The sequence below is a fragment of the Symphalangus syndactylus genome, chromosome 1 (assembly GCF_028878055.3).
Source record: "Symphalangus syndactylus isolate Jambi chromosome 1, NHGRI_mSymSyn1-v2.1_pri, whole genome shotgun sequence".
Taxonomy (NCBI): domain Eukaryota; kingdom Metazoa; phylum Chordata; class Mammalia; order Primates; family Hylobatidae; genus Symphalangus; species Symphalangus syndactylus.
In genome coordinates, this window is record NC_072423.2 from 94,876,013 (window position 1) to 94,903,741 (window position 27,729).

The 27,729-nt window shown below is 45.1% G+C and overlaps 1 protein-coding gene across 1 annotated transcript in view; it reads left to right on the plus strand.

Annotated features, from left to right (window-relative positions):
* Positions 1-711: 711 nt before the first annotated feature.
* PACS1 (phosphofurin acidic cluster sorting protein 1) overlaps positions 712-27,729 on the plus strand; it is a 161,474-nt gene continuing 134,456 nt past the window's right edge. Inside the window, exon 1 of the mRNA XM_055262484.2 lies at positions 712-1,286. Coding sequence (XP_055118459.1) covers positions 934-1,286 — 353 coding nt within the window. The 5' untranslated portion in view covers positions 712-933. The remainder of the gene's footprint in view (positions 1,287-27,729) is intronic.

A 27,729-nucleotide genomic window follows, 5' to 3' on the forward strand; every position in this document is an offset into this window, starting at 1 on the left:
TCAAGATGGTCTCGGGGTTCGGGGGCATGGGGGGCTGATTCAGATAGGACGTGGCAGCTGAGCTAGGCCTTAGGAGGAATGGAATTTTAGAAATTTGGTAAGCAACAAAGCACTGGCACTCTAAATAGAGGGATTTGGGGGGTAGGGAAAGAAGAGGAAGGTTGGCTCCAGATGGGCCCCGGGGTAGTTTGAGAATTCACTTATGCGAAGAACCTTCTGGACTCCAGGTCCCTGAGCCCCCGCTTGCCCTCGGGGCGGGAACTTCCCGGATCACAGGCACCCGCGGTGGCGGCGGGCCCCGGGTCTCCGCCGACCTCTCTGACGGGGCCGCAAGGCAGAGCTAGGTTGGCAGGCGGAGAGCCGGCTTCCCCGGGCAGACCCCCACCGCTGGCGGCGGGTTCCGCATTGGCTCCGAAGACCCGAGGGGCCGAGGCGCGCTCCTGCGGCAGCCCCCACCCTGCAGAGACAGAGTCCCGGAAAAGCCGGGTTTCCGCTGGCGGGGCGGGGAGGGGAGGAGCGGGGGCAGACGGGCAGCGGATTTGAGGGCAGGACCCGTGGGCGCGCGCTGGCCACAGACCACCCCTTCTACTCCGCGGGAGCGAGGGGCGCGCGCCGCTACACGCAGGGCGCGAGCGCGCCCGGCCCGGCCCGGCCCCTCGGCGCTGGGTGGGGCCGCGCGGGCCGGGCTCCCCGCCCCCTCCCGGACACGCCCACCCGTGTCGGCCGCGCGAGCCGCAACAGGCAGCGGCGGTCGAGCGCGAGGCCCGCGCGCCCAGAGGCCCCGCGCGTGCGTGCAGCTCGCTGGCGGCTCGCGCTCGGGCAGGCGGGCTGAGGAGGCTGCCGAGCCCCCGCCGCCGCCGCCGCCGCCGCGGGGGAAGCCTGGGAGCCAGATCGGCGTCGCCTCGGCCTCCGTAACCCCCGCCTAGCCGGGCCATGGCGGAACGCGGAGGGGCGGGCGGTGGTCCCGGAGGCGCCGGGGGCGGCAGCAGCCAGCGGGGATCCGGGGTCGCCCAGTCCCCTCAGCAGCCGCCGCCGCAGCAGCAGCAGCAGCCGCCGCAGCAGCCGACGCCCCCCAAGCTGGCCCAGGCCACCTCTTCGTCCTCGTCCACCTCGGCGGCGGCTGCCTCCTCCTCGTCCTCGTCTACCTCCACCTCCATGGCCGTGGCGGTGGCCTCGGGCTCCGCGCCTCCCGGCGGCCCGGGGCCAGGCCGCACCCCCGCCCCAGTGCAGATGAACCTGTACGCCACCTGGGAGGTGGACCGGAGCTCGTCCAGCTGCGTGCCTAGGTGAGCGCGGGAGGGTGCGGCGGAGCGCCGTGGGAGCGGGGTGGCCGCCGGGGCCCAGCCCTCCCCGCCCCAACGCCCAAGGGGTCCCCGCCCTCCATCTCCCCGACTGTCCCGCGGCCCGGCCTGGCTGCAGCCAGGCCTCCCGGGACTCCTGCCACGGGGACCCGCCCTCTCCTGGCAGCCCCACCTTCTGCCTGGGGCCGGGACCACCCTTCTGTCCTCCCCGAGGGACCTTCTGGCCTCGCCCCCGGGTTTTCTCCGGTTGGGCTGACCGAATCCGGCCTTCCTGGCAGTCAGTTTACCCGAGTAAGTCACTCTCCTGCCTCGCTGGCGCCGGGGGCTGTACATACATGGATGTGGTATAGATCTCTTGATATTATTATTTCCCAATAGACTCAGCATGTGCCAAACTCGATTGTCACCTCTTGCAGGTAAAGCTCATATAATCACCCTAGGGGCTTCTCATTAGCCTTCGGCACACATGTTCATTTGAACTTCATATTACACACGTTCTGTCCCAAGCCCTAGGCTCTTAGTTTTAGGGCCCTATTTAATGTGTCCTCAAGTGTATCTTTACCTCCCCTCCCCCACTACAACTGGTCCCAGAATCTCCCAGCTCTGCAGGACTCTATGAAATTACTGCCTTGTTCCTAAATTCAATCCATTCTTCTCTGTCTGTTGGAACCATCTGGGGACTTTCCTTCCATTGGCAAACTAGGCCTGAGTTTGGGAATATTTTCTGTTTCTGTATTGGCAAGGCAGTCTGTCTCCAACTCTGGGGACAGTGTGCTGTGTCTTACAGTTTGCCACTTGAATAAGAAGGTGTGTGGAGCTGGTTTCACCCAGAAAGCCCAGAAAAGTGCCTGGAGGTGTTCTTTTTTGTCATCTTGTAGCTGAGTTGATTCTGTTGCCTTGAAGTCTTGGGCTCTCTCCTCACTGTTGGTTAGGCAGACGGATGTGTAAGTCAGAGTTACAGAGCATTGCTGGGCTCCCCCCTCAACTGTCTTCCTTTCCTCACCTTTATTCTGGATAATATTATTTTATATATATATCCCAGATAGGAATGAGGAGAGTGCATCTTTCTGTTTCGCTCAGCTTAAGGAACAGAGCATTATCACTTCTGTTGAAGCTCTCAGGGTGCCCCTTCCTGACCATCTCTCCTCTTCCTTCTACAAAGGTAAACACTATTTTGAATTGTGTTTATCATTTCCCTTTTTAGAAAAAAATTAGTTTTACCGCATAATGCATCTCTCTATATTTTATAGTTCTGAATGTTCTTGAAGTTTGTATAAATGGTGTCACCCTGTATGTGTTCTGTGACTTGATTGGTTTTTTTATTTTTTTTTAAATCAGCATTAGGTTTGTGAGAATCATCCATGTGGTATGGTAGCCACAGTTTAAATATTTTCATGAAGGGTAGTATTCTGATGTGTGAATGAATATACCGTAATTCTCTTGATGAATATGTAGGTTGTTTCCTGTTTAACACCCACAGTAATGCACACATTTCCCCCCAGGACTCCTAGTGCTCTTGTGCAGAAGTTTCTTTAGGTTGTATTCATATGGAGGGGTGGGATTGCCGCTCGCAGGGTATAGATCTGGGACGCCACTAGGCAAAGGTAGATTGTTTCCACAGGCTCCTTCCACTCCGTTTCTACATCACTTAACAGATTTACACATTGTTTTTTTTTCCTCTGTCCTTTCTCTAGGGAAATCAGGAGCCACATTAGTTTAGTTTGCTGTGGCCAGATCCATAGCACAACACCAAGCTCAAGTGAGAGTTGAGTAGGTGATGGTGTTCCTCTCTTGATCCTAAGCAGGCCTGTCTCTTTCTATACAGGCCCATCTATCGCTGAAGTATCCTAACCCACCTCTTTCACACGTAGAAACACCGTGTTCCTTCCTACGTGAGTCCAACCTTTCCCATTCCTCCTTCACTTCCATGCCTGTGTTTGGTGACGTTTGGGCAGCTGCCTTCTCCATCTTGTTAGGTTGAAAAGGCGGGAGCCAACTGGCGAGGAGCTGCAGCAGAGGGGTGTGAATAAAATCATTGCTGTTGATGTTTGGTCTGCCCCTAGGTCTCTTGGTCACTGCAAAGTCCACGTAATAAATTATTAGCCCAAGAAACAGCCAGGCATCCTGATCAAATGTATAATTATTATGCTAACTTGCTGTGAGAGGCTTAGGTAGACTTCTTTTTGCATTCTGGGAGTGTGCAGTTATGTCGCGTTTACTGACCAGTCCTTGAGCTTGTCCACTGTCCTGCTCTGACCTTGTTTTCCATCCATCGCCCTTGTACCTCCTCACTCCTTGTGGAACACATGTGCTCTTTGAGCATTTTGCAGGCCGGAATAACACCCTGTGGGGAGAAAATGGCCTGCCATTGGTCTTTCCAATTATTAGAGTTGTCTGGTTAATTTGAGGTCTCCTGGGTGTCCTTGTTCATGTTGTTTAGAATATATTGGCAACGTGCAGCACTCTGTGGAGGGATTAACATTCTTGTCTCACGTAACTCAAATGGGACACAAATATATGAGATACATGCCCTTTAGAAATGTAAACGTGATGGCCGGGCGCGGTGGCTGACGCTTGTAATCCCAGCACTTTGGGAGGCCGAGGCGGGCGGATCACGAGGTCAGGAGATCGAGACCACGGTGAAACCCCATCTCTACTAAAAATACAAAAAATTAGCCGGGCGTGGTGGCGGGCGCCTGTAGTCCCAGCTACTCAGAGAGGCTGAGGCAGGAGAATGGCGTGAACCCAGGAGGTGGAGCTTGCAGTGAGCCGAGATCGCGCCACTGCACTCCAGCCTGGGCGACAGAGCGAGACTCCGTCTCAAAAAAAAAAAAAAAAGAAATGTAAACGTGATTGTGGATCTAAGGTTAGGTGTGCATAAGAATGTCGTGGGATTTGGTCTCTTAGGGCAGAGAAGAGGGGCTCGAACAGTACAGTGTTAGGAAGGTCCTGCTGCTTTTCTTGATGCCAGTCAAAATATAATTTTCTTTTGAAAAAAATACCATTTCCTGTATTAGATATTTAAATGAAGAGCAGTGTAGTTGTTCCTCAGGTAAGTGTCTGCTCTTATTTAACATCTGTTAAATTCCCCCAGAATACATAGTACTTTTGAAAAACTTTATATAGATGAATAGCTTACTCACAGCTGGTTTTAAAAGAACGAAATTGTTCTGTTGATCACATTTTTCACCAGCATTTTTCGTTTTTTTTTCTTTAGATGGAGTCTTGCTCTGTCATCCAGGCTACAGTGCAGTGGTGCAGTCATAGCTCACTGCAGCCTCCAACTCCTGGGCTCAGCAGTCCTCCAGCCTCAGCCTCCCAAGTAGCTGGGACTATAGGCACATGCCACCACACCTGGCTATTTTTTTTTTTTTAAACAGGGTCTCACTATGTTGCCCAGGCTGGTCTTGATCTCCTTGCTTCAAGCTATCCTCCTACCTCGGACTCCCAAAGTGCTGAGATTACAGGTGTAAGCCACTGTGCCCAGCCTTTTACCAGCATTTTTTTAAAAGACAAAATGATTAATATATGTCCATGATTAGAAATTTGAGCAGTATGGAAAGATGGAAAGCACAAAGGAAAAAGCCCCCAGTCCATCCGTCTTCTCACTTTCCAGAGGTAATCACTGTGAAATACAGTTGGCTTTTAAGATTCTGTTACAAAAAGGTAGTTTTGCTATAGTTCCTTTACCTTTTATGAAATTCAAGCTTTAGAAGTTAGCATTGTTTTCCCTTCATGCTAAGTAGTACTTTCTCTACTATGATCCAGTATGGCATGGACCATGGTGCAGGGTTATGGGGACCAGGTGGCATGCTGCTTGATGTTAAAGGAAGGGTTTTAGAGCCTCATTGTTGATCCCTTCCCTTCTGCTTTTGTATGGTGAGGTTTCCCTGATGTTCTTTTCTTTTTTTGTGTTGCTGTAAGTAGGAGAGGCAGAAAAATTACTAAATTTTACAAGCATTCAAAATTTCCTCAGTGGCATAAAAGTGATTATTAAGAGATGAAATGTGCTCTGCTATATCACTCACAAACCATATCCAAAGCCCATTTGCATACCCTTATGTGTATGTGAACTTAGGGTAGGAGTTCAGCAGTTATCAGTCACATTTCTACTTAGGCCACATTTTTTTTTAAGTGGGTGCTGAGGTCAAGCCTTAATGGACAAAAGCGTTGGAGCCACAGAAGGTGGCCATAGTTGAGTTGGCATGACTGGCCTGCAGCAGAAGTGTTACTTTCTTGAAAACACTTGGGGGCAGTTGCCCCTTTAACCACAGAAGCACTATACAAGCCAAGATATACTACTCTATCTTCTTACTATATACTAGGACAAACTCTTCCATGCATTAGTTTAATTTTATTAATTTATTTTTTCGTGTGTGTTTTTTTTTTTTTTTTTTTGAGATGGAGTCTCGCTCTGTCACCCAGGCTGGAGTGCAGTGATGCAATCTCAGCTCACTGCAAGCTCCGCCTCCCAGGTTCGCTCCATTCTCCTGCCTCAGCCTCCCGAGTAGCTGGGACTACAGGCGCCTGCCACCACGCCTGGCTAATTTTTTGTATTTTTTTGTACAGACGGGGTTTTACCGTCTTAGCCAGGATGGTCTCGATCTCCTGAGCTCATGATCCGCCCGCCTTGGCCTCCCAAAGTGCTGGGATTACAGGCGTGAGCCACCGCACCTGGCCTTTGTTTTGTTTTTTTGAGACACAGTCTTGCTTTGTTACTCAGGTTGGAGTGCAGTGCACAATCATGGCTCATTGCAACCTAGACCTCCTGGGCTCAAGCATTCCTCTCACCTCAGCCTCCCGAGTAGCTGGGACCATAGGCACTTGACCATCCATTCTTAGATGTGGATGAAATATATATAAAATTGGATCTATAGAAGCGTGGGAGAAAGCACTTCTTAAATTATAGGTATAAAGTAAATGTCATTGATCAAATAAGAAAGACCTGATGAAATTTCTATTACTACCCTAGCATTAAAAGTCTTTTTTTTTTTTTTTTTTTTTTTTTTTTGAGAAGGAGTCTTGCTCTTTCCCCCTGCTGGAATGCAGTGGCGCGATCTCAGCTCACTGTAAGCTTCGCCTCCCAGGTTCACGCCATTCTCCTGTGTCAGCCTCACAAGTAGCTAGGACTACAGGTGCCCACCACCACGCCCGGCTAATTTTTTATATTTTTAGTAGAGACGGGGTTTTACCATGTTAGCCGGGATGGTCTTGATCTCCTGACCTCGTGATCCACCTGCCTTGGCCTCCCAAAGTGCTGGGATTACAGATGTGAGCCACTGCACTCAGCCACATTAAAAGTCTTAAAAGCATGTTTGTACCTTAGGAGATTTGAATTTCACATTGTGAGTGTTGTAATAGAATATCATCTCTATCAGGGTAATAGTATCCATCGTCCCTGTGGAAGCTCGGATTACTTGAGTTAGAAAGATAATGACTTTCACAGAGTCCATTTTACATGTATTGATTTACAGATCTTTTGGACACCTTAGCGGTTATGTGATTTCTTTCTAAACTAGTTTTCCAATTTCTTAGCTAAGCCAGTAAGTTGTCACTGTTGTTGTCAGTGCTGGAATGAGGGCGGGTATGCGTCAGAAAATGTTTGAGCTGCGTCTTTTCACTACCTCAGTTCAGGAGGCTTGTCCAGTTTGGACCTGGACTTTTTTTTTTTTTTTCGAGACAGAGTCTTGTTCTGTCGCCCAGGCTGGAGTGCAATGGTGCGATCTCAGCTCGCTGCAACCTCCGCCTCCCAGGATTCTTGAGCCTCAGCCTCTCAGGTAGCTGGGACTATAGGCGTGCGCCACCACGCCCAGCACATTTTTGTATTTTTAGTAGAGACGGGGTTTCCCCATGTTGGCCAGGCTGGTTTCGAACTTTTGACCTCAAGTGATCCGCCAGCCTCGGCCTCCCAAAGTGCTGGGATTACAGATGTGAGCCACTGCACCTGGACTGGCCCTGACTTGAAGGTGTTGATGTAGATGCCAGCATGCATCTACATGGTGGGTCCTCTGAAATTTGGTGTTGGCCTGGCTTGCACCCATGTTGTCACATTCCGGAAATTCCATGGGAATCTAGCGTAGCTGTGGGAATGATTTGCCAGCGTTGGTCTTCTTCCAGCATAGGGCTTGGGGTGATATTGAGGGCTCTTGAGGAAAGTCAGAGTTTGGAGTTGGACTTAGAACTTCTTTCAGAGGGCCATCAAGCAAGGTGGGCAGGCTCTTAGGTTGGCGAGCACTGACAGGGTCTTCTTTGTGGACCTAGATAGAGGAATAACCAGCTTCCAAAGGTTCTAGAGACCAAGATATGCACCAGCTCTAGAGTGTTACACCTTATAGACGTTCACAGGGCAGTTGACTGGACCTGTGTTCCCTGTTATCTCATTAAAAACCAGAGAATGGCTTTGGTCACAGCTCAGGGATCGCCACTTAGGCAGACCTGCACCCTGCCTCTTGACCTTGGGAATCGCAGTAGAACAGACAGTTAACCAATGAAACACATCTAGAACACTTCTAGAAAATAGTTTGTTAAAACATTCCAAGGCTGGGCATGGTGGCTTACGCCTATCATCCCAGCACTTTGGGAGGCTGAGGCGGAAGGATCACTTGAGCCCAGGAGTTCGAGACCAGCCTAGACAACATGGCAACCCCGTCTCCACAAAAAATAAACAAAATTAGCCAGGTATGGTGGTGTGCGCCTGTGGTCCCAGCTACTCAGGAGGCTGAGATGGGAAGAGCACTTGAGCTCTAGAGGTCGAGGCTTCAATGAGCCATGATCTCGCCCCTGTACACTAGCCTGGGCAACAGAGTAAGACCCTGTTTCAGACAAAAATGGTTGAATAGAGAATGTTCTAAATCATTACTTTCCTTGTGTTGAGGTAGATGGCGAGGCATAGGTGATAAAATAGTGTTGATGGCAGGTTTGTTTATTTAATTTTGTGCAGATCTTTTTAAACTGTAAGGTTTTTTTTTTTTTTTTTTGAGACGGAGTTTTGCTCTTGTCACCTAGGCTGGAGTGTAAAGGCACAGCCTCAGCTCACTGCAACCTCCGCCTCCCAGGTTCAAGCAATTCTCCTGCCTCAGCCTCCCGAGTAGCTGGGATTCCAGGCATGCACCACCATGCATGGATAATTTTGTATTTTTAGTAGAGACGGGGTTTCACCATGTTGGCCAGGCTGGTCTTGAACTCCTGACCTCACGTGATTCGCCTACCTCAGCCTCCCACGGTGCTGGGATTACAGGTGTGAGCAACCATGCCTGGCCAACTGTAAGATTTCGTGTTTTTTTTTTTTTGGAGACTGAGTCTCGCTCTGTCGCCCAGGCTGGAGTGCAGTGGCGCGATCTGGGCCGGGCGCAGTGGCTCACGCCTGTAATCCCAGCACTTTGGGAGGCCGAGGCGGGCGGATCACGAGGTCAGGAGATCGAGACCATGGTGAAACCCCGTCTCTACTAAAAATACAAAAAATTAGCTGGGCGCAGTGGCGGGCGCCTGTAGTCCCAGCTACTGGGGAGGCTGAGGCAGGAGAATGGCGTGAACTGTAAGGTTTTTAAGGTACAACAAAGGTTGGAATATTTGAGTTTAGTGCTAGCTTCAACAATTTTTCTGAATCTCAAATATCGTTCTTCCACTTTTCTCCTTGTGAGTAATGATCTATGTCAACTCTCAGATCAACCTGTGTTCCCTTCATCCTTTCAGCACTTTCGGTACTTTTAGTTTTGTAAATACAGTGGTATCCACAGGCCATTTTGGCAAAAACACTTTTTAGAACTGTATGCATCTTAGAAATTGTGCCGTGGGTAATTTGCTGTGTATGTTTTTGAGTGACCTGGTATAAATATAGGTAGATGTGAAAGGAATGGTGCCTTAAATTTGTTCCCTACTCTAACACCTGTTCCCCTCTTTGTAGTCTGTGTAACTCCTCCAAATGACACATCTTTTGGACACATTAGCGGTTACGTGATTTCTTTCTAAACTAGTTTTCCAAACTACCTCTCAAAACCTTATTTTGAATAGGATTTCCCCCAGCTAACATTTTGGGTATGACTGGCATATTAATTGTCTCTGAGGGATTTTAGACTGGTTATTTTGTTTTTGATTTTGAGATAGGCTCTCACTCTGATGCCCAAACTGGAATGCAGTGGCATGAACACAGCTCACTCTGCAGCCTCAACCTCCTGGGTTCGAGTGATCCTCCCTCCTTAGACTCCCAAGTAGCTGGAACCACAGGCACATGCCAACATGCCCTGCTAACTTTTTAATTTTTTGCAGAGACAAGTTCCCACTATGCTGCCCAAGCTGATATCGAACTCCTGGGCTCAAGCAATCCTCCCGCCTCAGCCTCCCATAATGTTGGGATTACAGGCGTAAGCCACCGCACCCAGGCTAGACTGGTTATTGTGCTGAGATATAGGAAGGTGTTTTTTCTTTTCAGCTGTTTTCTTTTCTTTTTCTTTTTTCTTTTTGAGACAGAGTCTTGCTCTCTTGCCCAGGCTGGAATGCAGTGGCACGATCTCGGCTCACTGCAACCTCTGTCTCCCGGGTTCAAGTGATTCTCCTGCCTCAGCCTCCCAAGTAGCTGGGATTACAGGTGCATGTCACCATGCCCGACTAATTTTTGTATTTTTAGTAGAGACAGGCTTTCACCATGATGGCCAGGCTAGTCTTGAACTCCTGACCTCAAGCCCGCCTCAGCAGATTACTGGCATGAGCCACCTCCCAGCCTCTTCAGTTGTTTTTCTGAAACATTGTGTGTGTTTGTGTGTGAGTATGTGCACTTCTGTATCTGTCTGTGAGTTTTCTTTTGTTCCTCTTGGTAGGTGAGACATTCTTTGTAGCAGGTTTTTTTTTTTTTTTTTTTTAATGGTTTATTGCTGGGAAAAGGTCTGGGTAAAAAAAAAAAAAGTTTAGAGCACAAGGCTTGGGGCATCAGTCATCATTTACTGATCCCTCCTCACTAACCTTTTCCTGCCTCTTGTTTACAAACACCAAATGGCTTCAGGGTTTAGGGAGCAGCTTTTCCCTTCTGTTTTTCTGTTTCATGGAACCTCTCAAACACATTGCATTGTAATCCCTCCCAACCTCTGCCATCCTAGTCCTTCCCAGAAAGTAACCACTAGTGGCAGTTCAGAGTGATATTTTAAAATGAAAATCAGAACTTGTCACACCCCCTCTGTAATCTTCCAGTTCATTCATTCAGCAAAAGCTTATAGACCAGCTGATATGTGCTGCAAGCAAAATCCTTGATCTCATGAAGTCTGCATTCTAGTGGTTGAAGATAAGAGACACCATCCAATAACTTTCCGTCATACTTAAAAAAGATCCCCTTTTCATGGTTCAGGAGATGCTAAACGATGCAGCCCCTTCCCATGTCTTTGACCACACCTTTGCATTCTCCCCTTGCTCCTGCAGTGGGTCACCCTCGCCTTAGGGCTTTTGCACTTGCTGTTCCCTCTACCTATGATACTCTTTCCCTGGATCCTTGGATCACTGAGACTGGCTCCTGGGTATCATTCAGCTCTTCACTGACCTGCTACCTTGGAAGGCTGTCCTCACCTGCCCAACCCCTTCTGGGAGTTTATAAAGCTACTTCACACCTACTCGTCATTACCGGAAAGAATCTTGTTCCTTTATTTAGTTACTTTATAGATGCTCAATAACTATATTTGTCAAATCAATGACACTGATTTTCCTATAGTGTTTTATAATGTTTATTGAATGACTATCTGTTATGCACAATTCCTCCATTCACCAAATATTTACTGAGTGTTTCTGTGTGCCAAGCACTGATCTAGGCTCTGGAGAAGCAGCAGCAGACAGGCTGACAAAGTCCATTCTCTCCAAGAGTGTGCTTTCTGGTGGGAGTGACAGATGAGAAACAATTATATTGTTATATCTGTGAAAAATGGTCAGATAGCGAGTAGGGTCACAAAGAATAGTGTGGTGGGGAACTGAGTGTGGGGGGAAAGGCTGTCTTGGTCAGGGAGGGCCTCTGGTAAGGCGACAGTTGCGCTGATGCTCGCTGCAGTGAAGCTGATGACCTGAGCATTTACTGTGTGCCACAAAACTGCCAGAGCCAGGTGCTACGATCCCTTTTCTCAGAAGGGAAAATTGAGGCCCTGTGAGGTGAAGGCAATTTTTTAAGACTACACAGTTTAAAAGTGGGCGGGGCTGGGATTTGTCTCATGACTCATGATTGCCGGACACCAGAGCTGTTTCTGTGTTTAAACTTGGTCCCCCAAGCCCTGTCTGGTTCTCATAGCTGACAAATAATATTTAATGCCTTATTCTTTGCCAGCTGGAATTACAGAACGTTGCTCAATTTCCATCATAGACAGTGAGAGGCTGTGTGGCATGGTGGCTGCGAGTGTGGGTTCTGGAGCCAGTCAGGTCAGATTTTACTATTTGAGTGACTCTGAACAAGTTTTTAACCTCTATAATGCTTCAACTTTTTTCATCTGTAAATAGGCATAATAATTGTCCCTGCTGAGTGTGGTGGCTTACACTTATAACCCCAGCAATTTGGGAGGCTGAGGTGGAAGGATTGCTTGAGCCCAGGAGTTCGAGACCAGCCTGGGCAACATAGGGAGACCCCGTCTGTACAAATAATAGCAAAAAATTAACTGGGCTTGGTGGCACATGTCTGTGGTCCCAGCTACTTGGGAAGCTGAGGCTGGAGGATCATGTGAGCTCAGGAAGTCAAGAATGCAGTGAGCTGTGTCCGCACTACTGCACTCCAATCTGAGCGACAGATCAAGGCCCTGTCTCAAAAAAAAAAAAAAAAAAGTCCCTATCTCACAGGATTATCATCAGAATTAAATAAGGTTAATTTTGTTATTAACACATGTTAATCATGTGTGTGGCAACATAGAAAGCACTTAATATTAGCTATTACTGTTGCTATTTTTCTTGTCAACCTAATTTCTCTGTCTTCCCTGCCCCTCTTTCAACCAAAACAAAACAAACATGCTTTCTTTCTAGAATTAGGGTAATATTCAGATTTCCTCAGTGGGACCATCACAAGGTCTTGGGTTCACCTGAGGCACAGATCCTGCCAAACCCCAAGCTTATTAGACTACAAAGTCAAAGCAAAATATTTTGGTTCTCTGAAGCAGTGGCTGGGTCGGGATCCTGTTTCTACATCCTGCCAGCTTATATGAACGGAAGAGATGGTACAGGCCCCGCCTGCAAACCACAGCTTTGTTTTGAGCCAGCTTGACTTGACAGCTTCCCTATTTTACCTGCTGACTTCTTTAGCCCTGGTTTGGCAGCCAGAAGAGCAACTGAACCGGTTTACAGCTTGCCATTTGTCACCAATGAAAACTGAGCAACTCCTAGGAAAATGAGGGTTTAAATGTAGTTAATTTTTTTTTCTCTTGTCTTCTAAGTTTTCCTTTTTGTGTCTCAAATCATAGAAAAACTACATTCTACTTTTACAGGAGAAACCTGATAATACATTTGTGGTCTCTTCTGAAACATGTGGATCTTTGGGTGTATGTTAATTTTCAACTTTAATAAGCATCAGGACTTTATTTTTCCATTTTGGTTGGAAATCTACAATTATATTTACTTGTTTCTGGTTCTTCTTTAAGAATGTATAAAACACAGATTGACATTTCCTTGAATCTGGATCTTAATGATGAATGGATTCTCGTGGTAAACATCGGGGCTTAATGAAGAGTGTAGACTGGTACATGGGGCACAACTGCTTTCTTTAGTTTTTTGGGTTTTTTTTGTTTGTTTGTTTTTGAGACAGTCTTACTCTGTCCCCCAGGCTGGAGTGCAGTGGTGCAATCATAGCTCACTGCAGCCTCGAATTCCTGGACTCAAGTGATCCTCTAACCTCAGTCTTCCAAGTACAGGTCCACGTCACCACACCCAGCTAATTTTTAAATTATTTGTAGAGACGGGGTTTTGCCATGTTGCCCTGGCCTCAAGTGATCCTCCCACCTCAGCTTCGCAAAGTATTGGGATTACAGGTGTGAGCCACTATGTCTGGCCACCTTAAAAAAAAAAAAAAAAAAAGAACACCTCATTTGTTATGAAGATAGATAAAATGTTTGTTTGTAAAATGTTTGCACATCAGGCCGGGCACTGTGGCTCACGCCTGTAATCCCAGCACTTTGGGAGGCCGAGGTGGGTGGATTACCTGAGGTCAGGAGTTACCTGGCCAACATGGTGAAACTCCATCTCTACTAAAAATACAAAAAAATTAGCCAGCGTGTGGCGGTCGCCTGTAATCTCAGCTGCTTGGGAGGCTGAGACAGGAGAATCGCTTGAACCTGAGAGGCAGAGTTTGCAGTGAGCCAAGATCATGCCATTGCACTCCAGCCTGGGCAGCAAGAGTGAAACTCTGTCTCAAAAAATATAAAATAAGATAAGATAAAATAAAATAAAATAAAAAACATGTCTGAGCATCTATGTTCATAGAAATCATGACCTTCACATCTTTGAGGAGTGTCAGTGAAACTATGAATATGATGGTATAATATTTATACTGCAGCAGCTCTCATATTAGCCACCTTTTACGTTGTCTTCACAAGCAGGTTTTTGTTTGGTACTTTAAATCACAGGCGATGGAATGGGGCAATGTAATACGCCTTAAGTCTATTGTTTATGAAATTATGTCCTCAGAGCTAAAATATGTAGAAAGTAGTTGACAGCATTCTGTCATCTCTCCCATGCACCGTTTTTGCTGTGGATGAAAATGAATAAGCAACTCTGGAAACCAAGGTCCTCTGGGAACATAAAAACTCCTGTGGCTATTAATGGATTTAATTGTATTTCCTCTCTGCCACCAAGATATGCAATAAATTGTTTATGCCCTTGCCGTTAGTGGGGAGAATTGTTCATTAAATGCATGTAATGTCATTATCGCTTTGTTTTTATTACTTGTAGATAGTCCTATCTCTCCTTTTAAAAAAAGTGTAAAAGGAATGGCCATAATTATTAAACACTGGCCATTAATCCCTTTGGTTGACTTTTCCCTCCATGGAGAAAAAGGAAAGTATCATCTCACTGGGGAAGCAAGCTTGGGCTGGAAATAGGTCATGGTCTCCCAAATCTAAGATCTGGCAGAAGATCTTAGTTTGGTATGCTTTGGACTTGGGCCAAGTGATATATTTACTTAGGCTCCAGAAGGGCCTGGTTCTAAGGCAGCCACACTGATAAATGAATGCCTTGTATCAAGTGTGGAGAGGCTTCATTGTATTTAAATCCACTTAAGAGAACAGCTATAGAAGAATGACTGTTTAGGACTGTGGCTCTGTTTTCTTGTTTGTCATTTAGGTGTTTCTGCCAATTATAATAAATATGGAGGAAAAAAAGCCAGCAAATTGCTATAGTCTCTTTAAAACCATGTGCCAGAAATGCTTTGACATTAAAGTTTGATTTCTCACTTGGCTTTACCCCACCATGTGGGTTTGGATAAGTCTTTGTAACTCTTCCTGCACATACCTCTACTGTTTCCTCATTTAGTTGAAAAATACTTATTGAGCACACATTACAGACCAGTCACTGCTTGGATACTGAGGAGAGAACAGTGAACAAAACAGACAGAAATTCCAGCTCTTGCGGAGCTTACCTTCTGGGGACAGGGTGGGCAGCAGGCAGTGATGAGTGAGTGAGCAAATATTAGGGTGTGTTGGACGGGAAGAATAAAGTTGGATGGGGATAAGTGGGCAGAGGACAGAGGTCACGGTTTTAAACAAGGTGGTCTAGAAAGACCTCAGAAAGCGAGCCAGCCACATGGAACACACATTTAGGTAAGTTGGGTGAATTTTATGGGATGAGGCCCCCCAGTAGAGGGAACAAGAAGTACTGGCAGGTTCCAGAGCATCCAGGAGGCCAGTTTGGCTGGAGCCAGGTGAATTAAAGAGAGTAATGGATAAAGTCAGAGAGGTAGAAGGGGTGATCTCACAGGCCATTGTAGGACTCTGGCTTTGACCATGAGTGAGACGGGAAGTCACTGGGGCTTTTGAGCCAGCGAAGAGGCATGATGGTCACTTCCACCCTAAAAGAACCCCCGACCACTGTGTGTGGAAGCAGGGAGTCCAGTCGGGGGGCTGCTGTGATGATCTAGGTGGGAGCTGATGCTGGCTTGGACTAGGGTGGTGGAGGTGGAGATGAGAAAGTGGTGGGAGTCTGGGCATATTGTCAAGCCTGAAAGATTTGCCTATGGATTGGATTTGAGGTGTGACAGAACAAAAGGATTCAAGGATGACACCAATATTTCATTTAACTTCTTTGTGTCAGTTTTCTTTAAAAATAATTATTGTCATCTCTTTATCTTAGCGACGTTCTGTGAGAATGAGATCTGTGTAACAGAGCTCTTGAGGGAGTTTTTTAGTTTCCACTTTTGCCATTTGTAATTAATTGGAAATAAAATTTCTTGGGAATGTACTGGGTGATAGAATAATCCATAGGTTGGCACCTGATTGTTTTAAAAACCTGGATGAGTTCTTCTTATGTTTTAGGCCACAGTGATGCTGTGGGAATGGCTGAGTCTCAATATCCCTAATTACTCTGCTATTGTGTTTGCTGTCTGGTGTCCCCTCTGCAATCCTTATTTATTTGATGGTTTCCAAAGAGGTAGATTGCAGAAGCCATTAATAACTGTAGCCCCATAGCCTTTGTCACTAGCCCAGCGAAATAGAAAAGTCCAAAACATCATGTTTTTTTCTTTTTTGATATTTTTTTCTTTTCTAATGTAAGAGTTTTTTCTTTTTTAAAAGACTGGTTTGCTGTATCAGACAGCCTGTCTGCACTTCCTAGGAGCTGCTCTGTGAGGAGGAATCCTGCTGCAGAATGATCTAATTTGTGTAATCTTGAAGGTGGAGCTATTTTTGAAAGAGAACAGAAAAATAATGGAGCCCTTTGCTCAAGATTGCCAAACTGGATCTTACTGTTTTATAGAGGCGAAGGACTCAGAGTTTGCAGTTTGAACTCCTATTTCCCTCTCGTTCTGCTCATTATGTCTAGATCAGATTTATGATAGATATGCTTAGATAATTACTCTTGAAAATGACAGCTGGATTTTCATTTATTTCTTTCGTTCGTTCTTTTACATTTTAGTTAAGTGTATTATTCAACTTGTGATTTTGATGAGGTGAGTAGTATAAAAGAATAGTTACCAAGTTTAGGAATTAGAATTCTCTTTACAGTTCTTAACAATAGACTGATGGTTTGTAACTAGTTCTCAAGCCTGTCATACCCTATGACTCCCTTTAATATCCTGAAATAAAATTCCCAGATAAAATCTACTGACCTGTCTACAAAGTCTTAACTGTAATATGAAAGAAAAATAAAAGGAACATTATGGTAATAAAACATTATGGTAATAAAATATGTATTTCTGTGTAAATTCTCAGAAGACAAATGTAAATGCTCACAGCACATTGGAAACTGGAGCCATCAGGTGCTTGCGGGTACACGTGGCTTTATCTGTGTGAATATGACACCTATAAATAGAGGCCAATACAGGTGTATTGTGTTGGTGACTCAGATATGTACCAGTGCCATTGGCGATATGATTTTCTAAAATGGTAAATAAATCTTCATAAAGTTCTACACAAAACAAAGTATAATCTTTCCCTTATTTACATAGTAGTTACATTCCTGGAAAATTTAATGTATATTTAGTGGTGAAAAAATGCTTATGATTTCTTTGTAAGATCTCTTTAGGTCTAGGCTGAGATAGTTATAAACTGCTTTTTACTTAGATGATGTGTCTGGCAGGGCCAAAGGCCGATTTGTTATGAACCTGATGAAGCTTAAGTTTTAGGGCCCTGTACATGCACAGGCTACTTCCAGGGCCCTAATTAGAAAAACAAAAGCAAAAACACCTTTTTTCTTTTCCCTTGAGACAGGGTCTCATTCTCTCCGCCAGGCTGGAGTGTAGTGGTGTGATCTTCGCTCGTGGCAACCTCCGCCTCCCAGGCTCAAGTGATTTTCATGCCTCAGCCTCCTGAGTATCTGGGATTACAGGTACACACCACCACGCCTGGCCAATGTTTTAATTTTTTTGTAGAAATGGGGTTTCACCAAGTTGGTCAGGCTGATCTCGAACTCCTGACCTCAAGTGAGTGATCCACCCACCTCTGCCTCCCAAAGTGCTGGGATTACAGGCGTGGGGCCGGCCCCAAACACCTTTTGAGCACGTTTTCAGGGCCTTCTGAGGCTGTATCGTGGAAATAAACAAAAAACCTTTTGTTTGAAATGTAATGTACACTCAGAAAAGGACATATATAATAAGCCCAACTTGATAAATTTTCATAAACCAAACATATATAACCAGCACTCACATCAAGAAACAACATTACCAACTCACCAGAACATTACCATGCCCCCTTCTAATACCACCCCCCCACTCCACCAGTGATAACTGGTTTCCTAATTTCCAGCATCATGCATTAGTTTTGCCTGCTTTTGTACTTCATACAGTGGATGAAGTACAAAACACTTGTTTTTTTTGTTTGTTTGTTGTTTTGAGACAGAGTCTTGCTCTGTCGCTCAGGCTGGAGTGCAATGGCACGATCTTGGCTCACTGCAACCTCCGCCTCCCAGGTTCAAGTGATTCTCCTGCCTCAGCATTCCCATGTAGCTGGGATTACAGGCATGCGCCACCATGCCTCGCTAATTTTTTGTATTTTTAGTAGAGGAAGGGTTTCATCATGTTGGCCAGGCTGGTCTTGAATGCCTGACCTCAGGGGATCCACCTGCCTTGGCCTCCCGCAGTGCTGGGATTACAGGGATGAGCCCAGCCAAGAACACTTGTATCTAACTTCTGCTGCTCAACATTATGTTTATCTGATGCATCCACCTTGTTGCATGGAGTTGTAGTGAATGTAATCTTGTTGCTATGTAGTACTGTATTCCATGGTGTGAGTATATCGCAGTTTGTGTAAACAGTCTGCTGTTGATGGCTATATGGGAGATTTCCAGTTTGGGCTGTGCTGAGTAGTGCTTCTGTGGGCATTCTTGTACATGTCTGTTGGTAGACCAAAGCACTCATTTCTCTGGAGTATATACCAGGGAGTCAGATTGCTGGGTTGTGGGGTATATGGACAGTATATTCAGCTGAGCAATATATGAAAGTTCCTGTTGCTGCACATCTCCACCAACAACTGTTTGTTGTTTTTTGTTTTTGCCTTTTTCAAGGCAAAGAATCAGGCTGGAGTAAAATGGTTTCTCCTATGGCTTTAATTTGCATTTCCCCGATGATGCTGAGCACCTTTTCATGTATTTGTTGGCCATGTGCGTATCCTCTTTTATGAACTGTCTGTTCAGGTTGGTTGCACATTTATCTATTTTGGTTGTCTCTCTGTTTCTTATTTACCTTTAGGAGTTGTTTTTCTCAAAAATATCTTCTCATACTCTGTGTGTTCCTTTTTTACTCTTTATTTATTTATTCTTATGACATGATATCATCAAGCAACCTTTTTATTCTTTTAGTGGTGTCTTTCGATGAACAGAAATTCTTAATCTTATAATTCAATTTATCAGTTTTTTCCTTTGTTTAGTACCTTTTATTTTCTATTTAAGAAATCTCTGCCTACTCTAAGATCATGAAGATGTCCTCTACTGTTTTCTTCTAAAAGTTTTATTGTTTGCCTTCGACATTTAGAGTTCCAGTCCATCTGAAATTGATATTTGTATGTGATGTGAGGTATGGATTAAGTCACATTTCCCCTGATATGTATACTCAACCCTGTACCATTTATTTACAAGGTCATCCTTTTCCCTCTGCACTGCATTATCACCTTGATCATAAGTCCCATGATATTTTACATGTAGTTCTAATTTTAGGCTTTCTATTCTGTACCATCGTTCAGTCTGTCCATCCTTGCATCAATGCTGCCCTGTCTCAGTGACTGTATCTTTATAATAGGCCTGTTACGTAGTGTGTCTTCCCGCTTTGTGCTTCTTCGTAATTGCCTTAAGGAGTCTTTGCCTTTTGCATTTCCTTAGAAATTTTAGAATCAGCTTTTCAGTTTCCTTAAAAACTTCTCTTGGGGGAGAAATTTTATTCAGGATTGCATTGATCTATGGATTGATTTGCAGAGAATTGAAATCTTTAAAATTGAATCTTTTAATTCATAGACATATGTCCCTTTATTTAGGTCATGGTTTTGCATATTTTAGCATAGAAGTATTCTGCACCTTTCTTTAGATGTATTCCTATATATTTGATATTTTTAAACCCTAAAGCTAATTTTGTAATTGTAATTTTGTATGCTTTTTCTTATAGAGGACTCTTTTTTAAGCTGTGGGCCCTACAAAAACCGCATTCTGTCCCTGGGCAGAATGTTTTCACTTACATGAATGTTGAAAATCATGTGGGAAGCTAGTCATTTCTTAATTGTGCAGGACTCGAAGGTTCCCACAACTGTGGGTTGTAGGATGTTTGGCATTCTTATTTTTCCCACCACTGAATGTCAGTGAATTCTCAATCTTTGTGACAACCCCAGAGACATTACCACCACTATCATTCTTTTGAGACTCAATTGTTAAAGACATTTTGCTGTTATTATGACAGTTATTATAGTCCATAAATGTAAGCATGCTTGAATGTCCCCAAGTGTGTGTGATTTTTTTGCTTGTTTGTTTTAGGAAGAGACCTAAAATAAGTCAACAGTTTCAAGTGTTGCCATTTATTAATACAACCTAGACTTTAAAAATTAGCAAATGATTAATCTTTACAGACTTCTGTTTACAAGCTTCCTGGTAGAGTGGATTGAACGCTGGACTTGGAACCAGAAGAATTAAATCCTTCTTTTAACAATTAGAAACTCTGTGATTTGGGGTCTATGACCTTTTGAGGCTCAATCTTCTCCTCGAAATAGAAATAAGTAAATATAACTATCTAGCTGACTACTCAGAGTTCTTGGGAAGAACAGATGAGACAACTTATAAATGCTTTGTATCTCAGAGCACTAGAAATGCCATTGGTGGCCGGGCGCGGTGGCTCATGTCTGTAATCCCAGCACTTTGGGAGGCCGAGGTGGGCAGATCACAAGGTCAGGAGATCGAGACCATCCTGGCTAACACGGTGAAACTCCATCTCTACTAAAAATACAAAAAATTGGCCAGGTGTGGTGGCAGGCACTGTAGTCCCAGCTACTCAAGAGGCTGAGGCAGGAGAATGGTGTGAACCTGGGAGGCGGAGCTTGCAGTGAGCCAAGATTGCGCCACTGTACTCCAGCCTGGAGGACAGAGCGAGACTCCATCTCAAAAAAAAAAAAAAAAAAAAAAAGGAAAAAAGAAATGCCATTGGTATAAATTCACGTATTTGTTAACTCTTCTTTGCCGAGACTGTGGGCATAATTACCAAGAGGAAACCTCCTAAATAGTTTGGATCCATCCAGGTTGGGGTTCTTCGAACATGGACACTTTAGCCATAACTTATAGAAAGTGGCTTGGCTTGACTTGACTTGGCTTGGCTTGGCTCTTTTCTTTTCTTTTCTTCTCTTCTCTCTTTTCTCTTCTTTCCCTTCTTTGTTTTTTTCAGATAGGGTCTTGCTCTGTTGCCCATGCTGGAGCGCAGTGGCGTGATCTCAGCTCACTGCATCCTGAACCTCCCAGGCCCAAGCAATCCTCCTATCTCAGCCTCGGAGGTAGCTGGGACTACAGGCCCGTGCTGCCACACCCAGCTAATTTTGTTTATTTTTTTTAGAGACAAGGTCCCACTGTTGCCCAGGCTGGTGAACTCCTGGACTCAAGCGATCCTCCTGCTTCAGCCTCCCAAAGTGCTGGGATTACAGGCATCAGCCACTGTGCCCTGCTTAAAAGTGGCACCTGTTTTCTAAAAGTGTGTGTATGTAGGAAGGCAACAAGAGCACTGATCTGTTGGGATTCCTATGTCTTAATTCTGATTTTGTAAATGAAAGTAGGCAAACCACTCACTTTCCAGACCCTTCATTGTCTTACTGCTTAGAAATGCTCTGAGGAGAAAGATAGAATCACTAAAGAGTTTTATGTTCCTCAGTGAAAGGTATCAGATGAATAGAGGTGATACATTATTATAATTAGATTTTCTTCCATGTAAATTCACAATAACCCTGACTTTCCAGCCAATGGATTGAGAAATCCTTGGCCTGTTAGTGGATAAAAAGATAATGAGAACTTGGAATGTAAGTTGTGAAGAAGAAGGGATACAGTTTTTACAATTTTAATATTTATTTTATTTTATTTACAATTTAACATTTATTTCATTTTATTATTAATAAAATTTAGTGTTAGGCATATTCCTAATACAAATAAAATATTGAATTTCAATATGATTTCTCCACCCCAGTAAATCTTAGTCTCTTTAATTAGCATTACATTTAGCATACAGATTCTTATAAAAGACAAATGCTCCTTTTAATTGTGTTTTTGTTTCATTTGAAGTTTCAGCATTTGATTACTTTCCTCCCTGGTTTGTTTTATTTGTTTATTTTTTGAGACAGACTCTGACTCCAGCCCAGGCAGGAGTGCAGTGGTGGATCTCAGATCACTGTAACCTCCGCCTCCCGAGTTAAAGTGATTCTCAGGCCTCAGCCTCCCGAGTCTCTAGGATTACAGGTGTGTGCCACCACACCAAGCTGATTTTTGCATTTTTAGTAGAGACGGGGTTTCACCAAGTTGTCCAGCCTGGTCTCGAACTCCTGAGCTCAAGCAGTCCACCCACCTCGGCCTCCCAAAGTGCTAGGATTACAGGCGTGAGCCACCACGCCCAGCCTGGTTTTATTTTTTGGTAGTCCAAATTCCCCAGTAGTTTTTTTTCTCGTTGTTGTTTTGAGATGGAGACTTACTCTGTTGCCCAGTCTGGAGTGCAGTGATGTGATCTCCGCTCACTACAAACTCAACCTCCTGGGTTCAAGTGATTCTCCTGCCTCAGCCTCCTGAATAGCAGGGGTTACAGGCACGTGCTCCTATGCTTGGCTAATTTTTGTATTTTTAGTAGAGACGGAGTTTCACCATGTTGGCCAGGATGGTCTCGAACTCCTGACCTCAAGTGATCCACCTGCCTTGGCCTCCCAAAGTGCTGGGGTTACAGGCGTGAGCCACCACGCCCAGCCTCATTATTGCTTTTATTTTTAATCAAAGTTATACATATATTTTAGAGAGTCAAGTAGTTCCACAGACTTATTTAGAAAACAATCTTTAGGTATTATCTGGTGAATTCCAGCTGTCGAAGACTGTTTGGCTTTTTCATCGGCACCCATATTTTCCCAGTAAGTTTGTAATTTCTTCTTTTTTTTTGTTTTTTAATTTTGGTGACAGAGTCTCACTCTGTTGCCCAGGCTGGAATGCAGTGGTGGCGTGATCTCAGTTCACTGCAACCTCCATCTCCTGGGTTGAAGGAATTCTTCTGCCTCAGCTTTCCAAGTAACTGGGATTACAGGCATGCTCTCATGCTCAGCTACTTTTTTTATTTTTAGTAGAGACAGGGTGTTTTGCCAGTTGCCCAGGCTGGTCTTGAACTCCTGACCTCAAGTGAGCTACCATGCCTGGTTTTCTTTTTACCTTTTTACCTTTTATTTCTTTTCTTTTCTTTTCTTTTCTTTTTTTTTTTTTTTTGAGATAAGGTGTTTCGCTGTGTCACCAAGGCTGGAGTACAGTGATGCAATCATGGCTCACTGCAGCCTTAACTTCCCAAGCTCAAGTGATCCACCTGCCTCAGCCTCCCAAAGTGCTGGGATTAGAGGCTTGAGCCACCGCGCCCAGCTAGTAGTTCATTTTTTGTATTTCCAAGTATTTCATTGAAACATATAATTTGCGTATCCATTCTCCTGTTGATGGACATATAGGTTCTTTACAGCTTTTGGCTTTTATGAATAAAGTTGCTATGAACTTTTTTTTTTGAGACAGGAGTTTCCCTCTTGTTGCCTGGGCTGGAGTGCAATGGCACGATCTTGGCTCACTGCAACCTCCGCCTCCCGGGTTCAAGCGATTCTTCTGCCTCAACCTCCCTAGTAGCTGGGATTACAGGCATGCACCACCATGCCCGGCTAATTTTTTGTATTTTGTAGAGATGGGGTTTCTCCATGTTGGTCAGGCTGGTCTCAAACTCCTGACCTCAGGTGATCTGCCTGCCTCGGCCTCCCAAAGCGCTGGGATTATAGGCCTGAGCCACCACGCCCAGCCGCTATGAACATTCTTATACAAGTGTTTTTACAGACATACATTTTCATTTCTCCCTGTCTCTCTTTTTTTTTTTTTTTTTTTAATGTAGAGACAGCCTCGCTTTGTTGCCCATGCCGGTTTTGAACTCCTGGCTTCATGGAATCCTCTTGCCTCACACTCCCAAAGTGCTGGGATTACAGGCATGAGCCACCATGCCCAGCCCCATTTTCATTTCTTTGGGGGTACATATGTTGGAGTGGAATGGTGTGTCTTAGAGTAGGTGTATGTTTAAACTTTGTAAGAAACTGCCAATTTTTCAAAGCATTTGTATCAGTTTACATTCCCACTAACTGAGGCAGACAGATTCTGAAGTGGCCCCCATGATCCCTGTCTCCTGGTATTTATGGCCTAGTAGTCCTGTGCCCTTGGGTGCAGGTGGGACCTGTGACTGACTCCTCGCTGATAGAATATGGCAGAGGTGACAGGACGTGTATGGTCATGCATACCTGATTATTCCCAGTCAGATTGTAATGCTCATCTTGTGAGGAGACTCTCTCCCTTGCTGGCTTTGGTGCTGTGTTGTGAGCTGCCTATGGAGAGGGCCCTGTGGCAGGGAGCTCAGGGCAGCTTCAAACCCACAGCCAGCAAGAGACTGTGGCCCTCAGTCCAGCAGCCCACAAGGAACTGAGTATTGCCAACAACCATGTGTGCTTGGAAACAGATCCTATCCCACTCAGTTCTCGATGAGACCGTAGTCTCAGCCAACACCTTGATGGCACCTTATAGAGGACCCAGCTAAGCTGTGCCTGGGCTTTTGACCTATAGAATCTGTGAGATAATAAACATGCATTAGTTTAAGCTGCTGCTAAGCTTTGCTAGTATTATTATGCTACAGTAGATAACTAATACTAGCAATATAGTTCCTGTTGCCCTATATCTCCACCGACATTTAGTGCCTGTCTTTTAAATTTTAGCCATGTTAGTGGGCATGAAATGGAAACTCTGAGGCTTTAATTTGCAATTCCCTGATGACATTGAATACCTGCTAATTGGACATTTGGATACCTTCTTTTGCAAAGTATCTGTTCGAGTCTTTTTCCTATTTTAAAAATAGGTATGCTGGACATGGTGGTTTACACCTGTAATCCTGGCACTTTGGGAGGCCAAGGTGGGTGGATCGCCTGAGCTCAGGAGTTCAAGACCACCCTGGCAACATGGTGAAACCTCGTCTCTACTAAGATACAAAAAATTAGCCGGGCATGGTGGTGGGTGCCTGTAGTCCCAGCTACTCAGGAGGCTAAGGCATGAGAATCACTTGAGCTCGGGAGATAGAAGTTTCAGTGAGCCCAGATCACTCCACCACACTCCAGCTTGGGCTACAGAGTGAGATTCCGTCTCAAAAATAATAAAAATAATAATAATAATAATTGACATGTTTTTCTTTTTATAATTTATTTGTAGAAGTTCTTTATATATGACAGGTTAAGTTCTTTATCAGATGTGTGTGTGTGTCTCTCTGCATGAATGTGTGTTGTATGTTTGTGTGTATATGATAGAGTTTTCTTCTAGTCTGTGATGGGGAGGAACTTGCACATTCCTCTCACCTCATGCAGATTTCCAAACTGTTCACGTTTTACTGCATTTACTCTATTGTGCTATTTCTCTCTCTAAATCAGTTTTTTCTGGGTCATTTGAGACCATGTTATGCACATGCTATCCTAGCACCCTTAAATATTTCAGTGTTTATTTTCCCCCAGTTAAGGGCACTCCCAAATAACCACTACATACTCCTTTAAGTCAGGCAGTTTGCAGTGATAAAACCCTATTGTCCAATCTATTGACCCCATTCACATTTTGCTGCCCCAAGTATGTCTCATTTCTGTTTTGTCCCAGAATCCCAGGGAGGAGTGTGCATTGCACCTAGCTGTCAGCGTCTCTTCACACCCTCCAGTCTGGGATCATCCTTTGTCATCCCAGTCGTTCTTGTCCACAACTGTTAGATGTCCTGTAGGATGATTGGCAAGGCAGATCTTGTAGTATTTCCTTATGACCAAATTCAGGTCATGATTTCTTGACAAAAGTATCACAAAAATGATGCTGTAATAGTCTCAGCACATCACATCAAGGGGCACGTTCTGTTAACCAGCCCTGTTACTGCTGTTGTTGGCCCTCATCACCTGCTCATGTTGGTGTCTTCCAGGTATCTCTGTTTTTCTTACTGTAATGCCATTGTTTTTCTTTTCTTTTCTTTTCCTTTTCTTTTTTCCCTTTTCCCTTCCCTTTTCGACGGAGTCTTAATCTGTAGCCCAAGCTGGAGTGCAGTGGCACAATCTCGGCTCACTGCAACCTCTGCCTCCAGGGCTCAAGTAGTTCTGCTGCCTCAGCCTCCCAAGTAGCTGGTACTACAGGGGCACGCCACCACACCTGGCTAATAGTTATTTATTTATTTATTTATTTATTTTTGAGACAGAGTGTTGCTCTGTCACCCAGGCTGCAGTGCAATGGCACGATCTCTAGTCACTACAAGCTCTGCCTCCCAGGTTCACTCCATTCTCCTGCCTCAGCCTCCCGAGTAGCTGGGACTACAGGCGCCTGCCACCACACTCGGCTAATTTTTTTGTATTTTTAGTAGAGATGGGGTTTCACTGTGTTAGCCAGGATGGTCTCGATCTCCCGACCTTGTGATCCATCTACCTCGGCCTCCCAAAGTGCTGGGATTACAGGCATAAGCCACCGTGTCCAGCCTATCACTTTCTATATCGTTTTCTTTTTGGGAGGGGTTTTGAGGGCAGGGTCTGTCTCTGTCGCCTAGGCTGGAGTACAGTCGCTCAATATCAGCTCACTGCAACCTCCACCTCCTGGGCTCAAGTCATCCTCCCACCTCAGCCTCCTGAGTAGCTGGGACCACAGACATGTGCCACCACACCCAGCTAATTTTTGTATTTTTTGTAGAGTTGGGATTTTGCCATGTTATTCAGGCTGGTCTTGAACTCCTGGGCTCAAGTGGTCTACCCACCTTGGCCTCCTAAAATGCTGGGATTATAGGCATGAGCCACCGTGTCTGGCCTATATCTGTTTTTGTTTTTTGAGATGGAGTTTTGCTCTTGTTGCCCAGGCTGGAGTGCGGTGGCGCAATCTTGGTTCACCGCAACCTTGGCTCACTGCAACCTCGTCTCACTGCAACCTCCGCCTCCTGGGTTCAAGCAATTCTCCTGCCTCAGCCCCCGAGTAGCTGGGATTACAGGCATCCGCCAGCACACCCAGCTAATTTTGTATTTTTAGTAGAGACGTGGTCTCGCCACATTGGTCAGGCTGGTCTCGAACTCCTGACCTCAGGTGATCTGCCTGCCTCGGCCTCCCAAAGTGCTGGGATTACAGGCGTGGGCCACCAGGCCTGCCTTTTTCTTTGTATATCTTAAAAACCATGTATTCAGACTGATCTGTTAAATTCCAATGTAACATTTTTAGGGTTCTCTCCAGCCTAAGCCCTTTGCATGTTTGTAAGTACCTCTTCCAAGAGGTACTTGGAAGAAACCTGGCTTTCACTATTCTCAGTATATTTACTTATTTGCTCCTTGTAACTGATCTTTCAACTACCCTGACCTTGCCTTCTGTCTACCACATCTGCACGTGCCCTCACACCCCCGCCTCAGCACCCTGTGTCCTTGAGCACTAGTAGGTGGAAGCAGGAAAACAGACATGTGTAAACTTCATAACAGTGACTCATAAGACAATATAGGTGGAAAGCGAGAAGCCGATTTACTCTGCAAAATCATAAGTAGTATTTGTTCTATTATCTACTGTTGTGTAAAAAAGCCTCTCCAAAAGTTATCACTTAAAATAAGGGCAGAACTATTTTGCATACACACTGCACTTTGGGCAATACTCAATTCTCTCTGCGGCACTCAAGTGAGGTGGGCTGGTTCAAAGTTGGAGCGTCCAGGGGCGGAGGCTAGAATCTTGTGCAGGCTCCCTCACCCATGTGATATCTGGCGGCTGATATCAGCTATTAGCTGGGACCTCTGTGAGAACTGTAGCTGGACCACCTGTAGTGGCCTTTCCACGTGGCTGCTTGGCTTCCTCACAGTACGGTGGCTGGGTTCCAAGGGCAGGCATCACACAAGCAAGAGCGAGCCAGCGGAAGCCTCTGTGCCTGGCCTCCTCCAGCCTGGAGAGTCACACGGCCTCATTTCTACTGCATTCTGCCGGTTAGAAGGAAGTCACTAAAGCCAGCCATATTCAGAGGGAGGGTAATTTGTTTCCACTTTTTCGTGAGAGGACTGTTAAAGAACTTATAGATATGTTTTAAGATTGGCACAGAATTTAA